This window comes from Schistocerca nitens, chromosome 6 (genome assembly GCF_023898315.1).
Source record: "Schistocerca nitens isolate TAMUIC-IGC-003100 chromosome 6, iqSchNite1.1, whole genome shotgun sequence".
Lineage (NCBI taxonomy): Eukaryota > Metazoa > Arthropoda > Insecta > Orthoptera > Acrididae > Schistocerca > Schistocerca nitens.
Window position 1 is genome coordinate 302,530,988 of NC_064619.1, and position 17,525 is coordinate 302,548,512.

At 45.0% G+C, this 17,525-nt stretch overlaps 1 protein-coding gene across 1 annotated transcript; it reads left to right on the forward strand.

Moving 5' to 3' along the window:
• Nucleotides 1-4,032: 4,032 nt before the first annotated feature.
• LOC126262845 (trypsin alpha-3-like) lies at nt 4,033-9,182 on the forward strand. Its single transcript, XM_049959710.1, has 2 exons — nt 4,033-4,217; nt 8,458-9,182. The coding sequence occupies exons 1-2, from the start codon at nt 4,042-4,044 to the stop codon at nt 9,056-9,058; spliced, it is 777 nt and encodes a 258-aa protein (XP_049815667.1). The 5' UTR covers nt 4,033-4,041; the 3' UTR covers nt 9,059-9,182.
• The last annotated feature ends 8,343 nt before the right edge of the window (nt 9,183-17,525 follow it).

Genomic DNA, 17,525 nt, shown 5'->3' on the forward strand with positions numbered 1-17,525 from the left:
TTGTCGGGCCGTATATCGGGCAACAGCGAGGTTTGTATCCCACCACTGTCCGGGTATCACCAGACACCTCTTCGATGGTCATCGGGGCTCAGTTTTAAGCAAAAATTATCACTGAAGACAATTTTACTGCATTCAGTGAGATTCCATGCCGAATGCGCTCCACACCACTGCAAAAGGGCTTGTTAGTGTACAGAGGTCAATGGTGGTCTGCACAAGGGATGCCGTGAAGTCAGGCCCCTTTCTGTGAGCCGCCTATTAATGGTCCTCGTGGTCACTGAAACACCAGTTGCCCGTCGGTTCGGTGATAATGATGATTCTGAGGCTGTGAGTGCCTCCATGATGACTGATCGATCCTCTCGTTCCGACAGCTTCCTTCTTGGCGCTGAATTCGGCCGTGGTTCACCCATTCCTGCCAATATCGCCGAATAGTGTCATCATTCAAATGTCGAGCGATTCACCGATTATTCCAACTGCCTTCTTTGAATCCAACTACGCGTCCTCTCTAAAATATTGTGATGTATATATTGTTCACCTGCCTGTCTGCGAGGAATAATTCGGCTGAGTACATGGAACGAAATCCGCAAAGACTGTATGCCCTGGTATCGACATGTCCCCTGTTTACTATTCTTGTCAGCTACGAGGTGAAGTTGTGCTGCAACATCACACACTTGTCCTTCGGTCGCCAAAGTCTTCAGTTCTGCATTTTCAGTCGGTACCTCTATGAATATCAGTTTGTATAAAGAGGCAACCGGAGAGCAAATTTGTAGAGCACCACCCACATTTAATGAAAGCTGCTGCTTTCCAGGCACATGGATTTTCAGAAGCGATACTGGAAAAAATTCAAAAAGATTGTTCTTATTTCGATTAACGCCGATGCGAACCACGAATATTTGATCAAGTGCACTAAACTGACGTTTTTTATAGAATCTTCCCTTGAAGCGATTTTTCCATTAGCCTTTAGCATGTTGGGAGTATTTTGAATTTTATCCTTCCTGTAAAAATAATCTTACAGGGTTGGCCAAGTGGAGTACAACTGAGTGAAATAATTTTTACGGGGTAGGTGTATGCTTTTCCTTCACCTACAGAGATTTTATCGTAAAGTGTCGAAATACCTGGAACGTGAAAAATTTTTTGCAGTAATGAATGATTTATTAATGAAGTTACTACGGCGAAGATGACTAGTCTTCAATAATTTTGCATGACATGTACTATTTAAAGATGTTCTGTACGATGAAATTGAAAAACAAAAGGTATTTTAATCTGTACCGCCCACATTAAGCTGTGAACCTTAGTTGTTCGCTACTTTCGTTTGCTCGAAACCTGTGTAGCGTTAGAGGCCTGGGAGGAGGTACGCATAAAACTTCAACATCTATTTTCTCAGCGTCTTGCGGCCGTCGCACGAAAAGTTGCTAGATAGGTGCTCAGAATAGATCCTCCTACAACATATCTAACATTCAAGAAAATAAATATTCTCATTTACGTGTTTAGCAACAACTTTCGAAGCACATTTGTATTCGGGAACATAATTATCTTTATCTTTATCTGAGTCGTAGCTGTTCACATTATCCTCAGATCCGTACAAGGCGTCCGGCCATCCTGATTTAGGTTTTCCGTGGTTTCCCTAAATCGCTCCAGGCAAATGCCGGGATGGTTCCTTTGAAAGGGCACGGCCGACTTCCTTCCCTGTCCTTCCCTAATCCGATGAGACCGATGACCTCGCTGTTTGGTCTCTTCCCCCAAACAATCCAATCCAATTCGTACAAGTAGCCCCGAAAAGCATTCTACTGGCACGAACACCGCACGTGTTACTACTACTGGCACCCATGTTTTCGGCACTTACCACTGTTTATATGCAGACATCCTGACAAAGTTGCCCTTAGCGACAATCTGCAATTAGATACATAACTGCCATTTCTCGTTTTATCGCCTGAAATGAATAAGCACATCACTTACCACATTTTACATAAAATTGTTTCTCATCGACTATTTCCTACTATTATTCATAGCCGAGATCTTCAATTAACAAAACTTGAAAACACACACAAGGTAGAGTTCATACGATTCGCAAAGAGACGGGCTACGCGATGTACCCATCCTTATATCAATAACTGATATGACGCTTGGATGAACAACTTGCCGTAGTAGTAACAAATCCACTTCGAACAATCGAGTACAATCGCTGTATCGCTGGATACCTACAGCGACAAAAAATATAAATAATATACAGGGTGAGTCACCTAACGTTACCGCTGGATATATTTCGTAAACCACATCAAATACTGACGAACCGATTCCACAGACCGAACGTGAGAAGAGGGGCTAGTGTAATTGTTTAATACAAACCATACAAAAATGCACGGAAGTATGTTTTTTAACACAAACCTACGTTTTTTTTAAATGGAACCCCGTTAGTTTTGTTAGCACATGTGAACATATAAACAAATACGTAATCAGTGCCGTTTGTTGCATTGTAAAATGTTAATTACATCCGGAGATATTGTAACCTAAAGTTGACGCTTGAGTACCACTCCTCCGCTGTTCGATCGTGTGTATCGGAGAGCACCGAATTACGTAGGGATCCAAAGGGAACGGTGATGGACCTTAGGTACAGAAGAGACTGGAAGAGCACATTACGTCCACATGCTAACACCTTTTTATTGGTCTATTTCACTGACGCACATGTACATTACCATGAGGGGTGAGGTACACGTACACACGTGGTTTCCGTTTTCAATTACGGAGTGGAATAGAGTGTGTCCCGACATGTCAGGCCAATAGATGTTCAATGTGGTGGCCATCATTTGCTGCACACAATTGCAATCTCTGGCGTAATGAATGTCGTACACGCCGCAGTACATCTGGTGTAATGTCGCCGCAGGCTGCCACAATACGTTGTTTCATATCCTCTGGGGTTGTAGGCACATCACGGTACATATTCTCCTTTAAGGTACCCCAGAGAAAGAAGTCCAGAGGTGTAAGATCAGGAGAACGGGCTGGCCAATTTATGCTTCCTCCACGTCCTATGAAACGCCCATCGAACATCCTGTCAAGGGTCAGCCTAGTGTTAACTGCGGAATGTGCAGGTGCACCATCATGCTGATACCACATACGTCGACGCGTTTCCATTGGGACACACTCTATTCCACTTCGTAACTGAAAACGGAAACCACATGTTTACGTTTACCCCACCCCTCATGGTAATGTACATGTGCGTCAGTGAAAAAGACCAATAAAAAGGTGTTAGCATGTGGACGTAATGTGCTCTTCCAGTCTCTTCTGTACCTAAGGTCCATCACCGTTCCCTTTGGATCCCTACGTAATTCGGTGCTCTCCGATACACACGATCGAACAGCGGAGGAGTGGTACTCAAGCGTCAACTTTAGGTTACAATATCTCCGGATGTAATTAACATTTTACAATGCAACAAACGGCACTGATTACGTATTTGTTTATATGTTCACATGTGCTAACAAAACTAACGGGGTTCCATCTAAAAAAACGTAGGTTTGTGTTAAAAAACATACTTCCGTGCATTTTTTATGGTTTGTATTAACCAATTACACTAGCCCCTCTCCTCACGTTCAGTCTGTGGAATCGATTCGTCGGTATTTGATGTGGTTTACGAAATATATCCAGCGGCAATGTTAGGTAACTCACCCTGTATAATGAAGCAAATGGTGCACTGGATAAAATGTCATCATACTGTCATTCACGGCAACTAAACTGACAAGTGTAGCTAAGCGATACATTTCGAAGCACCAGTTAACATACAAGTTCCCGATGTTTATTGCATCAGGTCACTGAAGTCCACGAATGTGACTAATTATCGGTGTTTCAAGGTACTTTGACCCTCGCTACGTATGATGAAGCATCAGTCTCTTCTCTTCTTATCAGAACATCCTTTTCCAATGCGGGTGCGTTGCGAAACGGCCCCCACCAGGGACAGCTGAATGAAATTATTCGCTTCGACGTCACGAAGCGAGATTCTGACTCGTATATAAGCGTGCAAGGTAGCCAGTGGGATCAGGCACGGCTGCAGAAATGTTTCGGACTGGTTTGGTTGTGCTCTTGGCGGTGGCCCTCTGTGGCGCCGCTACTTCTCCCCTGGTGAAGCCCATCCAGGGGAGCAAACCCTGGAGGCCTCGTCTGGATGGCCGGATCATCGGTGGTTCCTCTGTCAGCATCTCACAGTACCCGTGGCAGCTCTACTTTACCATGTGAGTTCTAGTGCAACAGGCATAACTTGCTACCTCTCTTCAATATGTTGTTATACACGTACTTTTTTGTAGTATGCCATGCAGATGACGTCTGTCCACGATATAGGACGAAATCCAAACCCAAAACCAACTCTTTCTATGATCATCAAAACTTTGATAAAACTTATTATACATGGTGTTACAAAAGGTACGGCCAAACTTTCAGGAAACATTCCTCGCACACAAAGAAAGAAAATACGTAATGTGGACATGTGTCCGGACACGCTTACTTTCCATGTTAGATCTCATTTTGTTACTTCTCTTCAAATCACATTAATCATGGAATGGAAACACACAGCAACAGAACATTTGCACTGAAATGAGGATTGACACATTGTTGGATGAACCATTCGCAGAAGTGTACCCGTGGCCAATCAGGTGCCGATAGTGCCTGCACACGTTGTACATGGTACGGAAACAACTGTTTCTCCCGTAGCACTCCCCATACAGTGACGTGGTCAACGTTACCTTGTACAGCAGCAACTTCTCTGGCGCTGACATTAGGGTTATCGTCAACTGCACGAAGAATTGCCTCGTCCATTGCAGGTGTCGTCGTTCTAGGTCTTCCCCAGTCACGAGTCATAGGCTGGAATGTCCCGTGCTCCCTAAGACGCCGATCAATTGCTTCGAACGTCTTCCTGTCGGGACACCACCGTTCTGGAAATCTGTCTCGATACAAAGGTACCGCGCCACGGCTATTGCCCCGTGCTAATCCATACATCAAATGGGCATCTACCAACTCCGCATTTGTAAACATTGCACTGACTGCAAAACCACGTTCGTGATGAACACTAACCTGTTGATGCTACGTACTGATGTGCTTGATGCTAGTACTGTAGAGCAATGAGTCGCATGTCAACACAAGCACCGAAGTCAACATTACCTTCCTTCAATTGGGCCAACTGGCGGTGAATCGAGGAAGTACAGTACATACTGACGAAACTAAAATGAGTTCTAACATGGAAATTAAGCGTTTCAGGACACATGTCCACATAACATCTTTTCTTTATTTGTGTGTGAGGAATGTTTCCTGAAAGTTTGGCCCTACCTTTTTGTAACACCCTGTATATCCTCTGTTTTCTGAAGCATTCTGAGTATTACAACAGACTGTATCATACTGTGCCAACGGCTCTGCCCCAGCGTTAACATCGATTCCCGTGAGATCACCGAAGTTAAGCGCTGTCGGTCTTGGGAATCACTTGGATGGATTACCAACTGCTACATAGTCGCGTTTGCAAACAGTGATCCAAAACTGTCAAATGTTTTTTATTCTAGTCTTTGATGAAAATATCAGTTCTTTAGACGATGGCCGGTTTCAGTCCTTAATGACCATCCTCAGATCTTTTTTACACCATGTCCTAAAATTGCTCTATAGAAGATATGTGTTTCACAGTAGCGAAGACGAACACGTGCTTATTACTTTCCACAGTGAGAGAACAAGAAAAAAAGTCTAGTAAACATTGGCTGTAAAGTGCATACTACGAGCACTTGTTGAGTAAAAGACATGTGTTTCACAGCAGTCAAGACAAACAAGTCCTCATAACTCTTAAGGTATGCGCTTCACAGCCCATGTCTGCTAGACTTTTTGTCTTGTTTTGGTCCGTACTACCACTTCCCGAAATACGGAAAGCAAAGAGCTTGCAGTAGAAGAGATCTCTTTCACAATATCGAAGATGGAGTACTCATAGCTCTTAAGGTATGCCATTTAGGGCACATGTTTACTTGACTTTTTTGCTACTAATGATCGTTCCTGTCATATCCCTGAATACGACTCTGTTCTATGGGCCAAGTCTATTGAATCACCAATATAGGTTTTGTCGCGTGGGCCATCACCTTTGAATCACCTAGTACGAGGGTGAGTCAAATGAAAACCTTAAATATTTTTAAAAATATTATTTATTGTGCAGAAGTGGTACAAAGCTGTATCACTTTTCAAAATAATCTCCCCCACGTTCAATGCAAGTCCTCCAGCACTTACAAAGCGCATAAATTCCTTTAGAAAAAAAAATCTTTTTGTAGTCTGCGCGACCACTCATGCACCGAGTGGCGTACCTCTTCATCAGAATGGAACTTCTTTCCTCCAATTGCGTCTTTGAGTGGTCCAAACATATGAAAATCTGGTTCTGTTAGAAACTTCTTTGGTTTTGGTGATGAGGAATGGCGCCATTCCTTGCTCGCTCTCTTCGTTTCCGGTTGGTGAAAGTGAACCCACGTTTCGTCCCCCGTAACGATTCTTGCAACGAAGCCATCACCTTCTCGTTCAAGGCGCTGAAGAAGTTCTTCACAAGCATCAACACGTCGTTCTCTCATTTCGGGAGTCAGCTGCCGTGGCACCCAACTTGCAGACACTTTGTGAAACTGGAGCACATCATGCACAATGTGGTGTGCTGACCCATGACTAATCTGTAAACATGCTGCAATGTCATTCAGTGTCACTCGGCGGTTTTCCTTCACTATGGCTTCAACTGCTGCAATGTTCTGTGGAGTCACAATTCGTTGTGCCTGACCTGGACGCGGAGCATCTTCCACTGAACTCACACCATTTGCGAACTTCCTACTCAATTGGTAGACTTGCTGCTGTGAACCTTCATTCGTCTATGAATTTCAATAGGTTTCACACCTTCACTACGCAAAAACCGAATAACAGAGCGCTATTCTTCCCTGGTGCAAGTCGCTAGTGGGGGGGCATCTTTATACTGATACTGCGACGGTGTGTGTGCGTCTGCACTATGCTGCCACCGACAAGCCATTCTGCACGCTGTTTGTAGCACGCTTACCAACTTACAGGATAAAGGCGCGAAATTTCGATTTGTTATTGCAAATTTAAGATTTTCATTTGACTCACCATAGTACATAGACTACGTGACTGTTTCGGTTTGATGTTAGTCACATGCGCAATGCGCAAAGTACACTGCATAGACATTCCTACTCAGTGTCTGCAAGGGGTAAACTATGTGTTCCGTTGTGCATACATGATATTTTGTAAGAGATATCATAGTAATTAATAAAATTATAAACAGCCGACCAGCTGCAATGGATTTAGAATTCTTTACCTAGGTTTCGACAAATGTAAATTTGTCTTCTTCAGAAGGTGGCCTAAGGGCAATGAACATCATAGCTTACATTGGAAAAGTATGAAACTCAAGTCAAGAATAGATTTTAACACAAATCAGAGAGCTCTTGCATTACAGAAATATGAGAACGACGACTGGTACTTACAATTTTACATTAGTAACGACTAATGTACCATCGCCGTTTTTACAAGTGTCGGCATAGATCCATTTGTCAAAATTAAAATTTAGCCCTAGAATTAGGGTTTGTCACGTAAATATATATTAGTACATGGATCTTGCAGAGCTCACAACCGACTGAGTGTAATCGGCCAGCATAGTTACTCTGCGACCAGGGCAGGTCGCGCTCATGGCGCGAACCATGGCGTACAAAAGCAACGTGTAAATTATCAGTATTAATAACGTCCTTAGATAAAGTAACAATAAAAAGAAGGAAGGCGTTTAACACTCCCATTATAACAGTATGGGAGCCTACAATTAATGTAGTTACACATCAAAAAGGCAGGTGGCGCTTACGCCGAGAGAGTTACGCACAGTGGCAAATACAGCCAAAATATAGAAATTACATTACTATATTAGTGAAGCCCAAAAACGGTATATATGTCAGAACTTTAAAATTGAGAATACTGGCTCTTAAGACAGAATTACGAACCCTGGTACACAATCCAGTTAATACACATTCGCAGGGAATCAACGTTTTAGAGCCAGACAAAATCACATAAGGGCCGATGTAGTGGCAGCCATACATCGTGAGAAAACCACATTACATAAAGGGTAGTGAGTTTAAAGCATTGAAGGTGCATCATAGCTTCCTGAGAAAATAGACCACTAAGGTTACCAGCATTAATGTTATACCATAAACAGTACAGGTTTAAAGCCTTCGAAAAATTGTCTAGAAGCAAGGTTCAACTGGTCGTTCAGTATATTACCATCCTTGAGCTCTAGATGTTTAAAAATTTGTAACTCTTCCCACAGATCTAATCTACGCCCTTTGACTTCTCTGGGTAGGATAACAGTGTCTTCTAACTGTTACCATAGTAATTCTTCAGTGAACTGTATAACGCAGTTACTGATTGTAACATCAAACTTTTAAGCAGCAGTATTAATAAAACTTGTTCTTCCCCCATTAGCGCCAACTACATGTGCGGCGCCTCCATCATCAGCAACAACTGGGCCCTCTCCGCAGCCCACTGTGTGGATGGATTCGCCATAGGCCAAATGCATCTTCGTTCTGGCACCTCCAACAGAGGTAGCGGTGGTACCGTCCACAGTGTAGCAAACGGCTACATCCACGGGGACTACGGGGACTACGATTACGACGTCTGCGTGGTGCAAGTCTCGAACGCCTTCAGCTTCGGCACCAACGTGCAAGCCGTCAGCCTGGCCTCCTCAGAGCCCTCTGCTGGGACCTCTGTCACAGTCACCGGCTGGGGCCTGACGTCCGAGGACGGCAGCGCAGCCGACGTTCTGCAGGCGGTCACCGTCCAGATCGTCGACCGCAACTCGTGCAACGGCGCTTACGGCGGCATCACCAGCCGCATGATCTGCGCAGGAGTGAACGGAGGCGGCAAGGACTCGTGCGGAGGAGACAGCGGCGGTCCTCTGGTGTCCGGCTCCACCCAGGTGGGCATCGTCTCCTTCGGTCACGGCTGCGCCGAGGCCGACTACCCCGGCGTCTACGCCAACGTCGCCAACCTGCGATCCTGGATCCAGCAAGCTTCTGGAGTCTAAGACACTGAGCGCTCACATTCCTTCACTCCATTCTCTTGTTTACTGTATGAATTTGCATACTTATTTTACGGAAACTCCTTCGAGATATGTAATTTGTTCTAATCAATAAAAAATAAGTAGTTGATTCGATGACTTTTACTTCGAAACGGTTAACTTAAGCTGCTCCCAATGAGTGCCCATAAGTCTACTGTTGTATGTCTACTACCTACTTTCCTCCCCGTCCGCAGCTCGTGGTCTAGTGGCTAGGGTCGCTGACTCTGGCTCACTGGGTCCCGGGTTCGATTCCCGGCCTGGTTGGGGATTTTCTCTGGCCGGGGGCTGGGTGTTTGCGTTGTCCTCATGATTTCATCATCATCGTTCGTGACATTGAGCGCCCCACAAGCCAAACATCATCATCAACTTTCCTCCCTTACTGCTGGTAAAACTGTCTTACAGCTCCTAATACTTACTTCGGATTATTATATAATTCAAAATAAAAATATAAATTTCGTTCAAACGCACAACTTCGGCATCTGTAAAATTTTCAAAATTTTGTATCAGTTTCTGATAGTAGAATTGTTGTACTACACAGGGTATGTAATTAATGGTGCTAACTACAAAAGTTTTATCATTTAACTACAGGAAGCTACAAGGAGACCCGGACGCGGTGGCCGAGCGCTTGTAGACGCTTCAGTCTGGAACCGAGCAACCGCTACGGTCGCAGGTTCGAATCCTGCCTCGGGCTTGGATGTGTGTGATGTCCTTAGGTTAAATAGGTTTAAGTAGTTCTAGGGGACTGATGACCTCAGATTTTAAGTCCCATAGTGCTCAGAGTCATTTGAACCTACAAGGAGACAGACAATTTTGTACTGCCGGCCGGAGTGGCCGAGCGGTTCTAGGCGCTTCAGTCTGGAACCGCGCGACCGCTACGGTCGCAGGTTCGAATCCTGCCTCGGGCATGGATGTGTGTGATGTCCTTAGGTTAGTTAGGTTTAAGTAGTTCTGAGTTCTAGGGGACTGATGACCACAGCAGTTAAGTCCCGTAGTCCTCAGAGCCAGCCACAATTTTGTAAACTATAGATTGTCTTGCAGTACAGAACCGCTGAGTAAATATAAGAACTGTTCAGATTATTTCAAAGAAGTCATTTTTGTCACCTGCTGTACTGTGCTACCTGACGCCATCGGCGGGTATGAAAATGATAAGAGTTTCAATTTTTTATGAAAGGTAGAACGGCCACCAGAATGCATCAGTGTTGTTCGTGTTTAGTTTTGTTATCAGGCCTCTTAGGATATATGATGAGTGCTCGCTGTGAAGGACACGGAGATGACGCATACTCGTGAGACAGCGTTATGGTTATATGACAGAGTTTGAAAGGAGCCTGACTGTGGGTCTCTATTTGAACAGCTGGTTGAACCACGAAACATACACATTTGGGCGCATTCGAATGTGACAGTGGCTCAGTGTTGGACTGCATGAGAACTGGAGGACAAGTATATTCGTCATCAAGGTGACCACCACAAGGGAGGATGGCCGTACTGCCCGTCAGTGTAAGCTCTTCACATTTGTGCCTGCCATCCTAGAACAATTGATGAACGACGTGTAACATTCCGTGTGATCTCGCTCCATTCATCAGAGACTAGCAGCAACCGGGCTAAGGCACAGTAGGCTGTCGTCAGGGTGCTTTCGTGGCACGGGAGCCGGCCGCTGTGACCGTGTGGTTCTAGGCTCTTGTCCGGAACCGCGTTACTGCTGCGGTTGCAAGTTCGAATCCTGCCTCGGGCATAGATGTGTCTGATGTCCTTAGGTTAGTTAGGTTTACGTAGTTCTAAGTCTAGGGGACTGATGACCTCAAATGTTAAGTCCCACAGTGCTCAGAGCCATTTGAACCATTTTTTTTTTCCGTGGCAGGGAGCATGGACTGCCGACGAGTAGTGTCGCATTATGTTATTATTATCCTCGGTGAGTAAAGCGGTGACATGGGGCGATGTCACATTCGTCCAATGTTTTGGAGAGTGGCGTTACTTCCGGCGTGGCGTTAGTGCCTGGAGCCATCGGGTATGACTTCAGATGTGATAGAAAGCTGGTAATGACTGAGGCTGCTCTAATGGCACCGCGCCATGTCATGGACGTTCTGCTTTCTTATGTGTTACCTCCCACATGACAGTATCAAGGTGTCAGTTTTAAAAAATTGTGGTGACATCTTATGGGACTAAACTGCTTAGGTCATCGATCCCTAAGCGTACACACTACTTAATCTAACTTAAACTAACTTACGCTATGGACAAAACACACACACCCATGCACGAGGGAGGACGCGAACCTCCGGCGAGGGGTAGCCACGCGGACCGTGACAAGATGCCCTAGACCACGCGGCTACCCCGCGCGGCCGTCTCATTTTTCAACAGTACAACATTCGCCTACAACTGGCAGGTGTCCCTTTGAACTGTTTGGGTTATGTTGAGGTTCTCCCACGGCTAGAAAGATCCCGACTTCTGCCACTGACAGGATATGTGTGAGACCAGACAGGATGTCAAGTCTGCCCCAGTGTCAGTATCCAGGAATCACGGACCAGTTACAACAGTTGTGGCTCAGATTGCACCAGACTACAGCAGCTATACGAAAACCTTCGTAGATGAATCAGTCCATGCATCTAGGGCAGAGTGGGTGCAACGTCATATCGATGAATGGGCCGAAACTGCCATGTTCTATGCAAATTTGATTCGACTTTGCAATTACTGAAATAGTATCACTTACACTCTCTACACCTGAAGTTCCATTTATTTTCCTCCTTCATTTCTGTGTGCTTCAATTTTCTTTATTATGTTGTGTATTTATTAGAATTTCTACGATTGCGATCTTGGTCTTAAGTAATTTTGAAGTGGTAAGCTGCAAGCAATACACAGGGTGTTTCCGTAAGGGCCTGCGAAAATTTAACAGGACATAGAGGATGCTCTACTGATGAAGTTGAGGTAGGGGTCTGGGAAGTCCGCTTAAGGAGATAGTAGGAATTAAATTACAGCACTATGTACTTTTTTATTTACATTAGTTAACTGCAAGTAACATCACTGACACATTTGTACCGTATCACACAAAATGTGCTGAAACTGATGGCCATCAACCTCAATGCAAGTGTGACATCAGATTAGATTAGATTAGATTAGATTAGATTAGATTAATACTAGTTCCATGGATCATGAATACGATATTTCGTAATGATGTGGAACGAGTCGAATTTTCCAATACATGACATAATTAGGTTAATTTAACAACATACTTAAGTTAATATAACAACTTTATTTTTTTGTGTTTTTTGTTTTTCTTTATTTTTTATTTTTATTTTTTTAATATTTTTTTCTTTTTTTTCTTAATTTATATCTAAAAATTCCTCTATGGAGTAGAAGGAGTTGTCATTCAGAAATTCTTTTAATTTCTTCTTAAATACTTGTTGGTTATCTGTCAGACTTTTGATACTATTTGGTAAGTGACCAAAGACTTTAGTGCCAGTACAATTCACCCCTTTCTGTGCCAAAGTTAGATTTACTCTTGAATAGTGAAGATCATCCTTTCTCCTAGTATTGTAGTTATGCACACTGCTATTACTTTTGAATTGGGTTTGGTTGTTAATAACAAATTTCATAAGAGAGTATATATACTGAGAAGCTACTGTGAATATCCCTAGATCCTTAAATAAATGTCTGCAGGATGATCTTGGGTGGACTCCAGCTATTATTCTGATTACACGCTTTTGTGCAATAAATACTTTATTCCTCAGTGATGAATTACCCCAAAATATGATGCCATATGAAAGCAATGAGTGAAAATAGGCGTAGTAAGCTAATTTACTAAGATGTTTATCACCAAAATTTGCAATGACCCTTATTGCATAAGTAGCTGAACTCAAACGTTTCAGCAGATCATCAATGTGTTTCTTCCAATTTAATCTCTCATCAATGGACACACCTAAAAATTTGGAATATTCTACCTTAGCTATAAGGTCTATATTTATTAATGGCGTCATACCATTCACTGTACGGAACTGTATGTACTGTGTCTTATCAAAATTCAGTGAGAGTCCGTTTACAAGGAACCACTTAGTAATTTTCTGAAAGACAGTATTGACAATTTCATCAGTTAATTCTTGTTTGTCAGGTGTGATTACTATACTTGTATCATCAGCAAAGAGAACTAACTCTGCCTCTTCATGAATATAGAATGGCAAGTCATTAATATATAATAAGAACAACAAAGGACCCAAGACTGACCCTTGTGGAACCCCATTCTTGATAGTTCCCCAGTTTGAGGAATGTGCTGATCTTTGCATGTTACGAGAACTACTTATTTCAACTTTCTGCACTCTTCCAGTTAGGAAGAATTCTGACGCACCCTATAAATATCCCTGGTGTGTTTCGGATCACATCACAGGCAGCTACAATTCTGGCAGCTACTTCCATCTCCTTACCCACTGGAGTCTCATACACAAGTGACTTTGGATATACCAATAGCAAATAATCAAAGGGATTCAGGCCAGGTGACCTCGCAGGCCATGGAATAGGACTTCCCCAATCCAGTGACCGGGAAATACTGTACCGGTATTGCTCCATCCTATTGCATTGTACGTCTCTGAAAAGCACAGCGTAGGAATAGGTATGACATTGATTCACAGCACGTTCTGTCATGGCACAATGTAAATACGGTACAACAAAGTTACCTGATGGACAGGAAAAGTAAACAAAACCTGTATCATGACTTCTTGGTAATCAGGATCATCCTCCTTGTCTCCTTCAGGAAATAAAGAATGTAAATGTAAATAAACAGCACAGTACGTGTAAACATGTGAACGTGTTAGTTATAAATAAGTTGGAAGACAGTGATGCTAGACAAAGCGGTAGACAAATTTACACCATGCGATCAAATGTATCCGGACACCTGGCTGAAAATTACTTATAAGTTTGTGGCGCCCTCCATCGGTAATGCTGGAATTCAATATGGTGTTGGCCCACCCTTAGCCTTGATGAAAGCTTTCTGATATGTCAATCAGCTGCAGGAAGGTTTCCTGGGGAATGGAAGCCCATTCTTCACGGAGTGCTGCACTGAGGAGAGATGTCGATGTTCGTCGGTGAAGCCAGACACGAAGTCGGCGTTCCAAAACATGCCAAAGGTGTTCTATAGGATTCAGGTCAGGACTCTGTGCAGGCCAGTCCATTACAGGGATATTATTGTCGTGTAACCACTCCGCCACAGCCCGTGCATTATGAATAGGTGCTCGATCGTGTTGAAAGATGCAGTCGCCATCTCCGAATTGCTCTTCAACAGTGTGAGGCAAGAAGGTGCTTAAAACATCGATGTAGGCCAGTGCTGTGATAGTGCCACGCAAACAACAAGGGGTGTCAGCCCCCTCCATGAGAAACACGACCACACCTTAACACCACCGCCTCCGAATTTCACTGTTGGCACTACACAAGCTTGGAGATGACGTTCATCGGGCATTCGTCATACCCACAGCCTGCCATGGGATCGCCACATTGTGTACCATGATTCATCGCTCCACACAACGGTTTTCCACTGTTCAATCGTCCAATGTTTACCCTCCTTACACCAAGCGAGGCATCGTTTGGCATTTACCGGCGTCATTAGATTGGATTGACTTGGGGGAAGAGACCAAACAGCGAGGTCATCGGTCTCGTCGGATTAGGGAAGGATGGGGAAAGAAGTCGGCCGTGTCCTGTGAAAGAAACCATCCCAGCATTTGCCTGAAGCGATTTAGGGAAATCACGGAAAACCTAAATCAGGATGGCCGGACGCGGGATTGAACCGTCATCCTCCCGAATGCGAGTCGAGTGTGCTAACCACTGCCCCACCTCGCTCGGTTTACCGGCGTGATGTGTGGTTTATGAGCAGCCACTCGACCATGAAATCCAAGTTTTCTCACCTCCCGCCTAACTATCATAGTACTTGCAGTGGCTCCTGATGCTGTTTGGAATTCCTGTGTGATGGTCTGGATAGATGTCTGCCTATTACACATTACGACTCTCTTCAACTGTCGGCGGTTTCTGTCAGTCAACAGACGAGGTCGGCTTGTACACCTTTATGCTGTACATGCCCCTTTACGTTTCCACTTCACTATCACATTGGAAACAATGGACCTAGGGATGCTTAGGAGTGTGGAAATCTCGCGTACAGACGTATGACACCCAATCACCTGTCCATGTTCGAAGTCTGTGAGTTCCGCGGAGCCGCATTCTTCTCTATCACGATGTCTCATGACGACTAAGGTCGCTGATATGGAGTACCTGGCAGTAGGTGGCAGCACAATGCACCTAATATGAAAAACGTATGTTTTTGGGGGTATTTGAATACTTTTGATCACATAATGTACTTCCATACCTCCTTAAGCTGGCTTCTCCGACCCCAGCTTTCCTATCTAAAGTTATTCAGTGGCGCATTCCCTATGTCGTGCTACATTTTTTCACATTCTAACGGAAACACCATGTATATATTGAAGTTAAAATTTCTAACGACAAAGAACATACGTGTTTCACAGTGAATCAATGTAGAATCTATTAAAAATGGTTCATTTGCTGAAGAAACAGTAGTTATCAACATTAATAAAATGAGTGAAATTGATCTGAGACAAAACGTCTATCAATTTTGGAAAAGTAGGGAGTACCTCGGGGTGAAGTCCGACGCTATAAGGGGGATATTTAAAACCTTTGCACTGAAAGTGGTCAACCAGATACTTTCATCAATGCAGCGAAGAAGCACAATGTAATTGGAAAATAATCCATGCCGTTTTTTTGAACGACGCGGCATAGTCGTTGAAGCCGTTGCTCTAAGCATAAGGTCGATGACCAGGACGCCCTTTCTGTTCCAAAACAGTGTGATCATAACATTTTCGTTGCTCTAAATTTATCTATTCAATTTTTGTTGTGAATTGGCAGGAGCCAATCCACGGGGTTTGGAGGAAGCCGAAAGGCACGCGTTAAGAGCTCACGCAGGATGGCGTGAGGTCTGGAACAGGACAATGTCTTGAGACTAGCAAATAAAGTACGTAGCTTCTGGAATACTTAACTTTAATCCATAATTGGTGAACATCGGTCTAACGTTACAAGCATCACAAGATAAATAGCAATTGATAATGGCGCCTTGCTAGGTCGTAGCAATTGACGTAGCTGAAGGCTATGCTAACTATCGTCTCGGCAAATGAGAGCGTAATTTGTCAGTGAACCATCGCTAGCAAAGTCGGCTGTACAACTGGGGCGAATGCTAGGAAGTCTCTCTAGACCTACCGTGTGGCGGCGCTCGGTCTGCAATCACTGACAGTGGCGACACGCGGGTCCGACGTATACTAACGGACCGCGGCCGATTTAAAGGCTACCACCTAGCAAGTGTGGTGTCTGGCGGTGACACCACATTCCTCCCCCGCAAATCGGCGAACGGTTGTGTTATAAGGCTTCCGCCCGCCGTGGAGAGGACCCCATGTTGACGTATGCGACGAGGTGGGGAGCCTAACAACAGGCGAGGCTGTGCCACCCGCACCCTGCCATTCGGTCCGAGGGGAGCTAGGAAACGCCTGAAAACCTAGTCCAGGGTGCACGCCAACATGCGGTGTATGCGCCTGTATAGAGACAGGAGGGGCCGAAGGGTCGACCTCCATCGGGTCGGGGCACCTGACGGGCGAAGAAGCCATGTGGTCCGGAGCAGGCAAGAGGTCCATGGCGGAGGACAACTGGTCACGGGAAGCGATCGGCGGCGCGTGACCCAGGGAGGCGCCCGGCGGTTGCAGCGACGCGTCCACGGCGGGCGTCGCCGGCGGGAGAACAGGCGGCGGCGCGTCGCCATGGGGCAAAATGGAAGGCAGCGTCGGTAACACCTGGAGCTAAGGCGAGCCAGTAGATGGGTCCCCAGGGCGCTGACCGGACGGCACCGTCGCTGAAAGCAGACGGGGAGCTGCAGAACCCGTGCGACGACAGAGGCGCAGCTGATTGAGATGCCGACGCACCTCACCAGAGGCCCCCAAAACCAGATACATAGCGCGGCCGAGGCAGCGAAGAATGCGCCCTGCGAGCCAACGCCGTGAACCTCAATAGTTGCGATAGTATACAACGTCGCCTGGAGCAAAAGCAGGTGGCTGCCGCTGTACAGGAACCTGATGCGGCGGATGTAGCAAAGACATCAAGGTTCGATGAGGACGACCGTGGAGCAACTCAGCCGGCGAGCGACCATCTCGGGGCTGAGAGCGATACGAGGACAAAAAGAGCAATAACGCATCCTTCCGAGAATGCGATTCTTTCAACTTCAACATCTGTGACTTGAAAGTCCTGACCAAACGTTCAGCGGCACCGTTTGACTGCGGTGAAAACGGCGCGGACGTCAGATGTTGAATACCATTGGCCTTGCAGAATGACTGAAATTCTGCGGACATGAATTGTGGGCCATTGTCGTGAACAATAGTCTGTGGAAGACCTTCAATGCAAAAGATAGCGGATA